Genomic DNA, 16,071 nt, shown 5'->3' with positions numbered 1-16,071 from the left:
CTGGAGGGACTGCTCTTCACTGACGGCGTTTCTGCAGGCAGGAAAATGGCGCTGAACGCTGCTGGGTCCACCCTGAGAAGCTCCGCCCCCTTAATGGCGCTGTCGTCCCGCTCTTCAGAAGATTATACTAGCCTGAGGATTCATGCTGGCAGCGATCCTGGGACCCTGACAGGCTTTAGAGGTCAGTGTAGGGTGTAGGCGCTGGCTCAAGGCGCCCCTCACAGTGCTGCACTATGTACCACTGAGCCCCGGAGCGCAGAAGGTACTACGCTCCAAACGCTGTTGCCGCCATGTTCACATCGGCTCCCTGGTGACTCACTCGCCACTGATCTTCTGGCTCTGTAAGGGGGTGGCGGCATGCTGCCGGGGTGAGCGATCCCCTGTGGCGTGGAACGTTCTATCCCCTCAGGAGCTCAGCGTCCTGTCAGCGGAGATAGTGGCTTAGACCCCGCAGGGCAGACACTACTCTAACCCCCTTCCCCCCCCCCCCTCCCCCTTAGTCCCACGATGCAGGGAGGCTGTTGCCAGCAGCCTCCCTGTAAAATAAACTTTTACTAAAGAAGCTCTGTAGCTGTAACCGGCTCCTCCAGGCACATTTTCTAAACGGAGTCTGGTAGGAGGGGCATAGAGGGAGGAACCAGCCCACACTCTCAAACTCTTAATGTGCTAACGGCTCCTAGTGGACCCGTCTATATCCCATAGTACTAATGTGGACCCCAGCATCCTCTAGGACGTAAGAGAAAATAAGAATTTACTTACTGATAATTCTATTTCTCATAGTCCGTAGTGGATGCTGGGGACTCCGTAAGGACCATGGGGATAGCGGCTCCGCAGGAGACTGGGCACATCTAAAGAAAGCTTTAGGACTATCTGGTGTGCACTGGCTCCTCCCCCCATGACCCTCCTCCAACCCTCAGTTAGGATACTGTGCCCGGACGAGCGTACACAATAAGGAAGGATTTTGAATCCCGGGTAAGACTCATACCAGCCACACCGTATAACCTGTGATCTGAACCCAGTTAACAGCATGATAACAGAGGAGCCTCTGAAAGATGGCTCACAACAATAATAACCCGATTTTTGTAACAATAACTATGTACAAGTATTGCAGACAATCCGCACTTGGGATGGGCGCCCAGCATCCACTACGGACTATGAGAAATAGAATTATCGGTAAGTAAATTCTTATTTTCTCTAACGTCCTAAGTGGATGCTGGGGACTCCATAAGGACCATGGGGATTATACCAAAGCTCCCAAACGGGCGGGAGAGTGCGGATGACTCTGCAGCACCGAATGAGAGAACTCCAGGTCCTCCTCAGCCAGGATATCAATTTTGTAGAATTTTACAAACGTATTTGCTCCTGACCAAGTAGCTGCTCGGCAAAGTTGTAAAGCAGAGACCCCTCGGGCAGCCGCCCAAGATGAGCCCACCTTCCTTGTGGAGTGGGCATTTACAGATTTTTGGCTGTGGCAGGCCTGCCACAGAATGTGCAAGCTGAATTGTACTACAAATCCAACGAGCAATAGTCTGCTTAGAAGCAGGAGCACCCAGCTTGTTGGGTGCATACAGGATAAACAGCGAGTCAGATTTCCTGACTCCAGCCGTCCTGGAAACATATTTTCAGGGCACTGACAACGTCTAGCAACTTGGAGGCTTCCAAGTCCCTAGTAGCCGCAGGCACCACCAATAGGTTGGTTCAGGTGAAACGCTGAAACCACCTTGGGGAGAAACTGAGGACGAGTCCTCAATTCCGCCCTGTCCGAATGGAAAATCAGATAAGGGCTTTTTCAGGATAAAGCCGCCAATTCTGACACGCGCCTGGCCCAGGCCAGGGCCAACAGCATGACCACTTTTCATGCGAGATATTTTAACTCCACAGATTTAAGTGGTTCAAACCAATGTGACTTTTGGAACCCAAAACTACATTGAGAACCCAAAGTGCCACTGGAGGCACAAAAGGAGGCTGTATATGCAGTACCCCTTTTACAAACGTCTGAACTTCAGGGACTGAAGCTAGTTCTTTTTTGGAAGAAAATTGACAGGGCCGAAATTTGAACCTTAATGGACCCCAATTTCAGGCCCATAGACACTCCTGTTTGCAGGAAATGTAGGAATCGACCCAGTTGTATTTCCTCCGTCGGGCCTTACTGGCCTCGCACGATGCAACATATTTTCGCCAATTGCGGTGATAATGTTTTTGCGGTTACATCCTTCCTGGCTTTGATCAGGATAGGGATGACTTCATCCGGAATGCCTTTTTTCCTTCAGGATCCGGCGTTCAACCGCCATGCCGTCAAACGCAGCCGCGGTAAGTCTTGGAACAGACAGGGTCCTTGCTGGAGCAGGTCCCTTCTTAGAGGTAGAGGCCACGGATCTTCCGTGAGCATCTCTTGAAGTTCCGGTTACCAAGTTCTTCTTGGCCAATCCGGAACCACGAATATAGAGCTTACTCCTCTCCATCTTATCAATCTCAGTACCTTGGGTATGAGAGGCAGAGGAGGGAACACATACCCTGACTGGTACACCCACGGTGTTACCAGAGCGTCTACAGCTTATTGCCTGAGGGTCCCTGGACCTGGCGCAATACCTGTCGAGTTTTTAATCATGTGGAAGACTTCTGGGTGAAGTCCCCACTCTCCCGGGTGGAGGTCGTGCTGAGGAAGTCTGCTTCCCAGTTGTCCACTCCCGGAATGAATACTGCTGACAGTGCTATCACATGATTTTCCGCCCAGCGAAGAATCCTTGCAGCTTCTGCCATTGCCCTCCTGCTTCTTGTGCCACCCTGTCTGTTTACGTGGGTGACTGCCGTGATGTTGTCCGACTGGATCAACACCGGCTGACCTTGAAGCAGAGGTCTTGCTAAGCTTAGAGCATTGTAAATGTCCCTTAGCTTCAGGATATTTATGTGAAGTGATGTCTCCAGGCTTGACCATAAGCCCTGGATATTCCTTCCCTGTGTGACTGCTCCCCAGCCTCGCAGGCTGGCATCCGTGGTCACCAGGACCCAGTCCTGAATGCCTAATCTCCGGCCCTCTAGAAGATGAGCACTCTGCAACCACCACAGGAGGGACACCCTTGTCCTTGGTGACAGGGTTATCCGCTGATGCATCTGAAGATGCGACCCGGACCATTTGTCCAGCAGGTCCCACTGGTGCGTGGAATCTGTCGAATGGGATTGCTTCGTAGGAAGCCACCATTTTACCCAGAACCCTTGTGCATTGATGCACTGAGACTTGGCTCGGTTTTAGGAGGTTCCTGACTAGCTCGGATAACTCCCTGGCTTTCTCCTCCGGGAGAAACACCTTTTTCTGGACTGTGTCCAGGATCATCCCTAGGAACAGAAGACACGTCGTCGGAACCAGGTGCGATTTTGGAATATTGAGAATCCAATCGTGCTGCCGCAACACTACCTGAGATAGTGCTATACCGACCTCCAACTGTTCCCTGGATCTTACCCTTATCAGGGAATTGTCCAAGTAAGGGATAACTAAATTTCACTTCCTTCGAAGGAATATCATCATTTCGGCCATTACCTTGGTAAAGACCCGGGGTGCCTACTTGCGAGTGAGCCCACTGCGCGCTGAAATTCATTGAGACGGGCCCCCCACCGTGCCTGATTCTGCTTGTAAAGCCCCAGCGTCATACTGAGGGCTTGGCAGAGGCGGGAGAGGGTTTCTGTTCCTGGGAACTGGCTGATTTCTGCAGCCTTTTTCCTCTCCCTCTGTCACGGGGCAGAAATGAGGAACCTTTTGCCCGCTTGTCCACGAAAAGACTGCGCCTGATAATACGGCGTCTTCTCATGTTGAGAGGCGACCTGGGGTACAAACGTGGAATTCCCAGCTGTTGCCGTGGCCACCAGGTCTGAAAGACCGACCCCAAATAACTCCTCCCTTAATAAAGCAATACTTCCAAATGCCGTTTGGAATACGCATCACCTGACCACTGACGTGTCCATAACCCTCTACTGGTAGAAATGGACAACGCGCTTAGACTTGATGCCAGTCGGCAAGTATTCCGCTGTGCATCACGCATATATAGAAATGCATCTTTTAAATGCTCTATAGGCAAAAATATACTGTCCCTATCTAGGGTATCAATATTTTCAGTCAGGGAATCCGACCACGCCAACCCAGCACTGCACATCCAGGCTGAGGCGATTGCTGGTCGCAGTATAACACCAGTATGTGTGTAAATACCTTTTAGGATACCCTCCTGCTTTCTATCAGCAGGATCCTTAAGGGCGGCCATCTCAGGCGAAGGTAGAGCCCTTACAAGCGTGTGAGCGCTTTATCCACCCTAGGGGGTGTTTCCCAACGCACCATAACCTCTGGCGGGAAAGGATATAATGCCAATAACATTTTAGAAATCAGTTGTTATCGGGGGAAACCAACGCATCATCACACACCTCATTTAATTTCTCAGATTCAGGAAAACTACAGGTAGTTTTTCCTCACCGAACATAATACCCCTTTTTTGGTGGTACTCGTATTATCAGAAATGTGTAAAACATTTTTCATTGCCTCAATCATGTAACGTGTGGCCCTACTGGAAGTCACATTCGTCTCTTCACCGTCGACACTGGAGTCAGTATCCGTGTCGGCGTCTATATCTGCCATCTGAGGTAACGGGCGCTTTAGAGCCCCTGACGGCCTATGAGACGTCTGGACAGGCACAAGCTGAGTAGCCGGCTGTCTCATGTCAACCACTGTCTTTTATACAGAGCTGACACTGTCACGTAATTCCTTCCAACAGTTCATCCACTCAGGTGTCGACCCTCTAGGGGGTGACATCACTATTACAGGCAATCTGCTCCGTCTCCACATCATTTTACTCCTCATACATGTCGACACAAAAGTACCGACATACAGCACACACACAGGGAATGCTCTGATAGAGGACAGGACCCCACTAGCCCTTTGGGGAGACAGAGGGAGAGTTTGCCAGCACACACCAGAGCGCTATATATTTACAGGGATAACCTTATATAAGTGTTTTTCCCCTTATAGCTGCTGTATAGTTAATACTGCGCCTAATTAGTGCCCCCCTCTCTTTTTTAACCCTTTCTGTAGTGTAGTGACTGCAGAGGAGAGCCAGGGAGCTTCCCTCCAACGGAGCGGTGAGGGAAAATGGCGCCAGTGTGCTGAGGAGATAGGCTCCGCCCCTTTTTCGCGGACTTTTCTCCTGCTTTTTTATGGATTCTGGCAGGGGTTAAATGCATCCATATAGCCCAGGAGCTATATGTGATGCATTTTTTGCCATCCAAGGTGTTTTTATTGCGTCTCAGGGCGCCCCCCCCCAGCGCCCTGCACCCTCAGTGACCGGAGTGTGAAGTGTGCTGAGAGCAATGGCGCACAGCTGCAGTGCTGTGCGCTACCTTGTTGAAGACAGGACGTCTTCTGCCGCCGATTTTCCGGACCTCTTCTGCCTTCTGGCTCTGTAAGGGGGCCGGCGGCGCGGCTCTGGGACCCATCCAAGCTGGGCCTGTGATCGTCCTTCTGGAGCTAATGTCCAGTAGCCTAAGAAGCCCAATCCACTCTGCACGCAGGTGAGTTCGCTTCTTCTCCCCTTAGTCCCTCGATGCAGTGAGCCTGTTGCCAGCTGGTCTCACTGAAAATAAAAAACCTAATCTAAAACTTTCACTAAGAAGCTCAGGAGAGCCCCTAGTGTGCACCCTTCTCGTTCGGGCACAGAGATCTAACTGAGGCTTGGAGGAGGGTCATGGGGGGGAGGAGCCAGTGCACACCAGATAGTCCTAAAGCTTTCTTTAGATGTGCCCAGTCTCCTGCGGAGCCGCTATCCCCATGGTCCTTACGGAGTCCCCAGCATCCACTTAGGACGTTAGAGAAAATAAGAATTTACTTACCGATAATTCTATTTCTCGTAGTCCGTAGTGGATGCTGGGAACTCCGTAAGGACCATGGGGAATAGCGGCTCCGCAGGAGACAGGGCACATCTAAAGAAAGCTTTAGGATCACCTGGTGTGCACTGGCTCCTCCCCCTATGACCCTCCTCCAAGCCTCAGTTAGGATACTGTGCCCGGACGAGCGTACACAATAAGGAAGGATTTTGAATCCCGGGTAAGACTCATACCAGCCACACCAATCACACTGTACAACTTGTGATCTGAACCAAGTTAACAGCATGATAATAGAGAAGCCTCTCGAAAAGATGGCTCACTACAACAATAACCCGAATTCTTTGGTAACAATAATTATGTACCAGTATTGCAGACAATCCGCACTTGGGATGGGCGCCCAGCATCCACTACGGACTACGAGAAATAGAACTATCGGTAAGTAAATTCTTATTTTCTCTGACGTCCTAGTGGATGCTGGGAACTCCGTAAGGACCATGGGGATTATACCAAAGCTCCCAAACGGGCGGGAGAGTGCGGATGACTCTGCAGCCCCCAATGAGAGAACTCCCGGTCCTCCTCAGCCAGGGTATCAAATTTGTAGAATTTTACAAACGTATTTGCTCCTGACCAAGTAACTGCTCGGCAAAGTTGTAAAGCCGAGACCCCTCGGGCAGCTGCCCAAGATGAGCCCACCTTCCTTGTGGAGTGGGCATTTACAGATTTTTGGCTGTGGCAGGCCTGCCACAGAATGTGCAAGCTGAATTGTACTACAAATCCAACGAGCAATAGTCTGCTTAGAAGCAGGAGCACCCAGCTAGTTGGGTGCATAGAGGATAAACAGCGAGTCAGATTTCCTGACTCCAGCCGTCCTGGAAACATATATTTTCCGGGTCCTGACAACGTCTAGCAACTTGGAGTCCTCCAAGTCCCTAGTAGCCGCAGGCACCACAATAGGTTTGGTTCAGGTGAGACGCTGAAACCACCTTAGGGAGAAACTGAGGACGAGTCCTCAATTCCGCCCTGTCCGAATGGAAAATCAGATAAGGGCTTTTACAGGATAAAGCCACCAATTATGACACGCGCCTGGCCCAGGCCAGAGCCAACAGCATGACCACTTTTTCTGTGAGATATTTTAACTCCACAGATTTAAGTGTGTCAAACCAATGTGACTTTTGGAACCCAAAAACCACCTGGAGATCCCAAAAGTGCCACTAAAGGCACAAAAGGAGGCTGTATATGCAGTGCCCCTTTAACAAATGTCTGAACTTCAGGGACTGAAGCTAGTTCTTTTTTGGAAGAAAATTGACAGAGCCGAAATTTGAACCTTAATGGACCCCAATTTCAGGCCCATAGATACTCCTGTTTGCAGGAAATGTAGGAATCGACCCAGTTGAATTTCCTCCGTCGAGCCTTACTGGCCTCGCACCACGCAACATATTTTCGCCAAATGCGGTGATAATGTTTTGCGGTTACATCCTTCCTGGCTTTGATCAGGATAGGGATGACTTCATCCGGAATGCCTTTTTCCTTCAGGATCCGGCGTTCAACCGCCATGCCGTCAACGCAGCCGCGGTAAGTCTTGGAACAGACAAGGTCCTTGCTGGAGCAGGTCCCTTCTTAGAGGTAGAGGCTACGGATCCTCCGTGAGCATCTCTTGAAGTTCCGGTTACCAATTCCTTCTTGGCCAATCTGGAGCCACTAATATAGTGCTTACTCCTCTCCATCTTATCAATCTCAGTACCTTGGGTATGAGAGGCAGAGGAGGGAACCCATACACTGATTGGTACACCCACGGTGTTACCAGAGCATCTACAGCTATTGCCTGAGGGTCCCTTGACGTGGCGCAATACCTGTCGAGTTTTTCCCAACGGTTTATAATCATGTGGAAGACTTCTGGGTGAAGTCCTTACTCTCCCGGGTGGAGGTCGTGCTGAGGAAAACCGCTTCCCAGTTGTCCACTCCCGGAATGAAAACTGCTGACAGTGCTATCACATGGTTTTTCGCCCCGCGAAGAATCCTTGCAGCTTCTGCCATTGCCCTCCTGCTTCTTGTGGCACCCTGTCTGTTTACGTGGGTGACTGCCGTAATGTTGTCCGACTGGATCAACACCGGCTGACCTTGAAGCAGAGGTCTTGCTAAGCTTAGAGCATTGTAAATGGCCCTTAGCTTCAGGACATTTATGTGAAGTGATGTCTCCAGGCTTGACCATAAGCCCTGGATATTTCTTCCCTGTGTGACTGCTCCCCAGCCTCGCAGGCTGGCATCCGTGGCCACCAGGACCCAGTCCCGCATGCCGAATCTGCGGCCCTCTAGAAGATGAGCACTCTGCAACCACCACAGGAGGGATACCCTTGTCCCTGGTGACAGGGTTATCCGCTGAAGCATCTGAAGATGCGACCCGGACCATTTATCCAGTAGGTTCCACTGGAAAGTCTTGCGTGGAATCTGCCGAATGGGATTGCTTCGTAGGAAGCCACCATTTTTACCCAGAACCCTTGTGCATTGATGCACTGAGACTTGGTTCGGTTTTAGGAGGTTCCTGACTAGCTCGGATAACTCCCTGGCTTTCTCCTCCGGGAGAAATACCTTCTTTCTGGACTGTGTCCAGGATCATCCCTAGGAACAGAAGACAAGTCGTCGGAACCAGCTGCGATTTTGGAATATTGAGAATCCAATCGTGCTGCCGCAACACTACCTGAGGTAGTGCTACACCGATCTCCAACTGTTCCCTGGATCTCACCCTTATCAGGGAATCGTCCAAGTAAAGGATAACTAAAATTCCCTTCCTTCGAAGGAATATCATCATTACGGTCATTACTTCAGTAAAGACCCGGGGTGCCGTGGACCATCCCTACGGCAGCGTCTGAACTGATAGTGACAGTTCTGTACCATAACCTGAGATACCCTTGGTGAGAAGGGTAAATTTTGACATGAAGGTAAGCATCCTTGATGTCCCGAGACATCATGTAGTCCCCTTCTTCCAGGTTTGCAATCACTGCTCTGAGTGACTCAATTTTGAATTTGAACCTCTGTATGTAAGTGTTCAAAGATTTTAGATTTTAAAATCGGTCTCACCGAGCCGTCTGGCTTCGGTACCACAATAGTGTGGAATAATACCCCGTTCCCTGTTGCAGGAGGGGTACCTTAATTATCACCTGCTGGGAATACAGCTTGTGAATGGCTTCCAAAACTGCCTCCCTGTCAGCGGGAGACGTCGGTAAAACAGACTTTTGGAAACGGCGAGGGGAATACGTCTCGAATTCCAATTTGTACCCCTGAAATATTACCTGAAGGATCCAGGGGTCTACTTGCGAGTGAGCCCACTGCGCACTGAAATTCATTGAGAACGGGCCCCCACCGTGCCTGAACTTGTAAAGCCCTAGCGTCATACTGAGAGCCTGGCAGAGGCGGAAAAGGGTTTCTGTTCCTGGGAACTGGCTGATCTCTGCAGCCATTTTCCTCTCCCTCTGTCACGAGCAGAAAAGAGGAACCCTTTTGTCCGCTTGCCAACCAGGACTGCGCCTGATAATACGGCGTCTTATTTTGAGAGGCTACCTTTTTTAAGGCAATACTTCCAAATGCCGTTTGGAATCCGCATCACCTGACCACTTTACTGGTATAATTGGACAACGCACTTATACTTGATGCCAGTCGGCAAATATTCCGCTGTGCATCATGCATATATAGAAATGCATCTTTTAATTGCTCTATAGGCAATAATATACTGTCCTTATCTAGGATATCAAATTTCCAGTCAGGGAATCCGACCACGCCAACCCAGCACTGCACATCCAGGCTGAGGCGATTGCTGGTCGCAGTATAACACCAGTATGTGTGTAAATACATTTTAGGATACCCTCCTGCTTTCTATCAGCAGGATCCCTAAGGGCGGCCATCTCCAGAGAGGGTAGAGCCCTTGTTCTTACAAGCGTGTGAGCGCCTTATCCCCCTTAGGGGGTGTTTCCCAACGCACCCTAACCTCTGGCGGGAAAAGGTATACTGCCAATAACTTTTTAGAAATTATCAATTGTTATCGGGGGGAAACCCACGCATCATCACACACCTCATTTTATTTCTCAGATTCAGGAAAACTACAGGAAGTTTTTCCTCACCAAACATAATACCCCTTTTTTTGGTGGTATTTATATTATCAGAAGAGTGTAAACTTTTTCCATTGCATCAATCATGCAATGTGTGGCCCTATTGGAAATCACAGTTGTCTCTTCACCGTCGACACAGGAGTCAGTATCCGTGTCGGCGTCTGTATCTGAGGTAACGGGCGCTTTAGAGCCCCTGTATGAGACGTCTGGACATGCACAAGCTGAGTAGCCGGCTGTCTCATGTCAACCACTGTCTTTTATACAAAGCTGACACTGTCACGCAATTTCAACAGTACATCCACTCAGGTGTCGACCCCCCAGGGGGTGACAACACTATTACAGACACTCTACTCCGTCTCCTCATCATTTTTCTCCTCATACATGTCGACACAAACGTACCGACACACAGCACACACACAGGGAATGCTCTGATAGAGGACAGGACCCCACTAGCCCTTTGGGGAGACAGAGGGAGAGTTTGCCAGCACACACCAGAGCGCTATATATATACAGGGATAACCTTATATAAGTGTTTTTCCCTTTATAGCTGCTGTATTGTTTATACTGCGCCTAATTTGTGCCCCCCTCTCTTTTTTAACCCCTTTCTGTAGTGTAGTGACTGCAGGGGAGAGCCAGGGAGCTTCCCTCCAACTGAGCTGTGAGGGAAAATGGCGCCAGTGTGCTGAGGAGATAGGCTCCGCCCCTTTCTCGGCGTCCTTATCATCCGTTTTCTTGTATGTTTTGGCAGGGGTTAAATGCATCCATATAGCCCAGGAGTTATATGTGATGCATTTATTTTAGCCATAAAAGGTTTTCTATCGATTTATTGCGTCTCAGGGCGCTGCCCCCCCAGCGCCCTGCACCCTCAGTGACCGGAGTGTGAAGTGTGCTGAGAGCAATGGCGCACAGCTGCGGTGCTGTGCGCCTACCTTTATCTGAAGACAGGAAAGTCTTCTGCCGCCGATTTTTCCGGACCTCTTCGCTCTTCTGGCTCTGTAAGGGGGCCGGCGGCGCGGCTCCGGTGACCCATCCAGGCTGAACCTGTGATCGTCCCTCTGGAGCTAATGTCCAGTAGCCTAAGAAGCCCAATCCACTCTGCACGCAGGTGAGTTCGCTTCCTCGATGCAGTGAGCCTGTTGCCAGCAGGTCTCACTGAAAATAATAACCTAAACTAAAACTTTCACAAAGAGCTCAGGAGAGCCCCTAGTGTGCACCCTTCTCGTCGGGCACAGAAAATCTAACTGAGGCTTGGAGGAGGGTCATAGGGGGAGGAGCCAGTGCACACCAGGTGATCCTAAAGCTTTCTTTAGATGTGCCCTGTCTCCTGCGGAGCCGCTATTCCCCATGGTCCTTACGGAGTTCCCAGCATCCACTAGGACGTCAGAGAAACATAGTTTTAATCATATGGCCTCAATCCAATTCAGCGCAGATTGAATTGCGCCGGGAATTAGCTCCTATTGCTATTCAATTACGCACACTGACACACGAGAGGATTTCTCCTTGCACCCCGCTGGGAGTGCGAGCAGAAATCTGACAAGGTGCTGTCGCAATGCTGATTTTGCCCTTAGCGCAGCGGAAACAGGTTTGCGGCGGCCAATTTAGATGGAGAATGACGGTTGTCGCAACAAAACACCCGGTTTAGTCTGCGAGAACTGGCCTTCCCGGACATGACAGCGCGCTGAATTAAATAGCCCCGGGTGCTAATTCCCGGCACTATTTAATCCGTGCAGTATTGAATCGAGCCCATAGGAATATATAATTCTGTTTATAGAATGAGGTCAGAAAAACAAATTAAACACAAGTAGCATTGACTGATGCTAAGAAATATCAGACACTAATGGTTACTATGTTCAGTAAAAATCAACAACTGTCAGGAAGGCAAGACTGAAAGCACTTACTAATGATTCCACAAAGCCAAACGCCCAGATGCTCATTATATAAGGGGCACAACAAATTACAGGAACCATGGGATGAGCAACGCAACATTTAGAGAAATAGATAGATCTACCGAGTTTTCAAGACCTAAATCAGAAACAAAGGACCATTGTACCATTTAAACACTTGACAATGAGCTAAACTTAATCTCTAGAGACCCTGCACTATTATAACAAGTAGAAACTGATATGGAAGAAATATCATACAAACTTGTGATTAAATATTAGTTTCATTTATGATACAACTGCAGTGTCTTTACGGTCAGCACTTGAAGATAACATCTCCAAGCGCCGGGAAATCCGTAGATCAGGACTCCCGGATGCCTTCTGGGTTGGATGACCAGGTTACTGGTGTACACTGCCCATGAACGCGGGTTCTTCCTATGTTCAACCGGGGTGTGGTATGGAAGGTAGATAGTAACTAGGTCGACAGTGTCTAGGTCGACCACTATTGGTCGACAGGGCCTCTAGGTCGACATGAGTTTCTAATGTTTATTTTTGTGTCGTTTTCTTCGTAGAGTGACCGGGAACCCCAATTAGTTCACCGTGTTCGCTCGCCATGCTTCGTGCAAGGTGCCTCGCCGCGCTCGGCACAGGTTACCGTTAGCAAGTATGAAAAGGTTCAAAAAAAGAAAAAAATCGTTAAAAACTCAAGTCAACCTTTTGACCTGTCAACCTAGAACATGCCGACCTAGAGACCCTGTCCACCTAGTTACTGTCGACCAATAGTGGTCGACCTAGATAGTGTCAACCTAGTTACTGTTGACCTAGAGACCGGAGCCCGTTCAACCCTAGTCAAAACCCAGGTAGGAGCCACGAGAAAAAAAAATCGACCTGGTTTTTTTTTTTTGCCTTTTTACACAGACAGCCAACCCAGGTCGAACTGGCAATAACCCGGCTCGGTGTAACAGGTGTATTAGTTGCTTGACCATATATGCTTACTTTATGTAGCTGAATAGCACAGGCACGAACTGGAAGTTGTAGCGTCTTTTACCTAGTCTCTATATTTGCACTTGTAGAGCAGGTGTATATACAAGATGCATGCAGGTCAGCTAGGATACATATGCGCCTGCATTACTCCTGGAGAGAGCTGAAGCATATGCGCCTGCGTTACTCCTGGAGAGAGCTGAAGCATATGCGCCTGCGTTACTCCTGGAGAGAGCTGAAGCATATGCGCCTGCGTTACTCCTGGAGAGAGCTGAAGCATATGCGCCTGCGTTACTCCTGCAGAGAGCTGATGCATATGCGCCTGCGTTACTCCTGCAGAGAACTGAAGCATATGTGCCTACGTTACTCCTGCAGAGAGCTGAAGCATATGCGCCTGCGTTACTCCTGCAGAGAGCTGAAGCATATGCGCCTGCGTTACTCCTGGAGAAAGCTGAAGCATATGCCCCTGCATTATGGGCCCTACACACTGGTTGATACCAGTGAAAGATATGAACGAGATACCGTTCATATCTTTCAGTGTGTAGGCACCAGCGATGAACGATGTGCGGCCCCGTGCTCGTTCATCGCTGGTGCCGGCTCGTTTAAACATGCAGGCCAATATGAACAATCTCGTCCATTTTAGCATGCAGTGCTATGGAGCCGGGTGATGGGGGGAATGAAGAAACTTCACCCCCCACCGTGTCACCAGTCTGTCGTATCGGCCGTTGGGCAGCGGGTTGCTAGATGTGTAGGGCCCTTTACTCCTGGAGAGAGCAGCAGCATGTGCGCCTGCGTTACTCCTGGAGAGAGCAGCAGCATGTGCGCCTGCGTTACTCCTGGATAGAGCAGCAGCAGCATGTGCGCCTGCGTTACTCCTGGAGAGAGAAGCAGCATGTGCACCTGCGTTACTCCTGGAGAGAGCAGCAGCTCGTGCACCTGCTTTACACCAAGCAAAAAAAGTCAAGTGCATTAAAATGCATGTTTACAATATTGTGTTTTGTCACTGTTACAGAATCTACTTTTCTATAGTTCACTGGGTAGTATACTGACTCACTGAACACTGCTATGAGATCAGATAAATTAATACTGCTTGTGGCAGTGATGCGATCAAATTTACAGAAGACTGTAAGGCGTGTTTTCATATGGAGACCAGGGACTAAATATAATAGTAATTTTGTTGCCAGAAGTGCAGCAATTAAACTGTGAAATGTAAATCAGTAATTTGGTTATAAAGGCAACACCATGATGATTTTGCATTTAAGTTATTACTTGCAATTTTGCAGCTAAGTTTACAAAAGCACACTTCTGGCATCCTGCTGGCTATTACTTTTGGTCACTGGTGGTCTTCAGAGCAAAAACCTCTTACAATGGTCACCATTTTCTGTAAATGTTATAATTATTCTTACAATGGTCACCATTTTCTGTAAATGTTATAATTATGACTATTGGCAGAGCCCTACAAGCATCTAGATGTCAGTAGTAAGCAAGTGACTGTATTGATGTCTTTTGTATAATAAACACAACCATTACTACAGAGTGCTGCTGCAGGATATACTGGAACATAGTTCTGCACAACCTCATGTTTTATATAATTGGTATTAATACAGTATAGGTGTATGTGTGCACACAGTAACAAGGCCTGGGCTCCCCTAGGACAGTCACTGTACAATGTAGGTCCATTCACAGCAGCACAGAGCACACAGCTGCTCTCCCCCAGTGCCCATACACTCCGCTCTCTGTGATACACTCATCTGTACCTACATGATGAGGTCTACCTAAATGTAGCAGCAGCAATTCCTATACTGTTCCCTAATAGGCTAAGCCGGACTGCATGTGGCCCTCATGGCTGTGGTGGAACTAGAAGTCCCAGGATAACTGGCCGGCTGTAGCAGACACAGACATGATGACGGGGAGGCCGCGGTGTCTGTGAGCGGCACACTGCAGCCACTATACGACGCACTCCACTGTCCCGGCTTGTGCATAGCTCCATGCACAAGCCGGGACAGTGGAGGGCCGGTGCCCGGGCACTAGGTACTTACGATGCCGGGCAGGTCGGCGTACTTGGGGTCGGCCATGTCTGTTGCTGCTGCTGCTGCTGCTGCTGCTGCTGCTGCTGAAGCTGTGTACGCGGACAGGAGGGCGCGGTCACTGCGGTGGCGGGGATGACTCGGGCTTTCTGCACAATGAGCGGATACACCGCTCTCTCCGTACACAGCGAGTCACCCGCTGCCGAGAATAGGTGACACCGAACAGCACAGCCTCGGGGAGAGCTACCGGGGCCGTTACCGAGCGCCAGGTACCGGCAGATGAACCCTCGCGAGAAAGAGGACCTCACGGGATCACGTGTCACACCGGGCAGTGCTGCCGGGAAATGTAGTCTCTTCTCCAGCAGCAGCCCCTTTCCCATCATGCCGGTTATTGTTGCGGTGACGGTATCTACATAGTGATCAAGATACCGGTTACCGTGTCCACATTGTAATAATAATAATGCTGGTTACCATAAACGCATCGTAATAATATTACCGATTACCATATCTGCGTAGTAATAATGTTGGTTATTACCGTATCTTTATAGTAAAAATGCCATTACCGTATGTACATTGTAATAATGTCGGTAACTGTATCGTATCTGCAAAGTTATAATACCACTTTAGCTCTGGGAACTAGATTATGCTATAATTGCAAAGTGTCGCTAATATCCAGGGACTCCCCCTGGTTTTGAGCCTTGTACCTGTACCTGCAAATCTTGGCATCTGATTATTTTCTGGGCCTTAGACGTTAATATTTATTGAATATGAATATTTATTATACTATAAAGAAATTATTATTTTTGACATTCTGATATGCGCATACTGTACTTCTCTACAGGTATATCTGGGAAATCTCCCTGACCTCTGGGAAGATAGACTAATCTTTCAGCATACTTGCCTACCTGACCTTCTCCATGAGGGAGAAAATGCTCTGTTCCAGGGCTTTCCTGGCAGGGCCGGATTGGGAGCAAAAAGTGGCCCTGGAAAAATTTGTACTAGTGGCCCCACTTGGGAAGCACCAGAGGTGTAAGGTCTAGCCATGGGCCATGGCAGCACTACCCTCCCCCCAAGACTTTCCAGATAGTGGGGATGTCCAGCATCAGGGGGAAGTTAAAAGGAAATAAAATGAAATATTATGAGCACATTATATGATACACCTTCAGAATTTAGAAAACTATATAATTCTTTAGAAAGATATACTGTATTTTCTTGCTTATTACA

The 16,071-nt window shown here is 49.1% G+C and overlaps 1 protein-coding gene across 1 annotated transcript in view; it reads right to left on the bottom strand.

Annotated features, from left to right (window-relative positions):
- DCTN2 (dynactin subunit 2) overlaps positions 1-15,161 on the bottom strand; it is a 141,185-nt gene extending 126,024 nt beyond the window's left edge. The window contains exon 1 of the mRNA XM_063952351.1: positions 14,860-15,161. Within this exon, the coding sequence (XP_063808421.1) occupies positions 14,860-14,895 (36 nt within the window). The 5' untranslated portion in view covers positions 14,896-15,161. The remainder of the gene's footprint in view (positions 1-14,859) is intronic.
- Positions 15,162-16,071: the final 910 nt, after the last annotated feature.

This window comes from Pseudophryne corroboree, chromosome 2 (genome assembly GCF_028390025.1).
Source record: "Pseudophryne corroboree isolate aPseCor3 chromosome 2, aPseCor3.hap2, whole genome shotgun sequence".
NCBI lineage: Eukaryota > Metazoa > Chordata > Amphibia > Anura > Myobatrachidae > Pseudophryne > Pseudophryne corroboree.
This window is presented reverse-complemented; position numbering and strand designations above follow the sequence as displayed.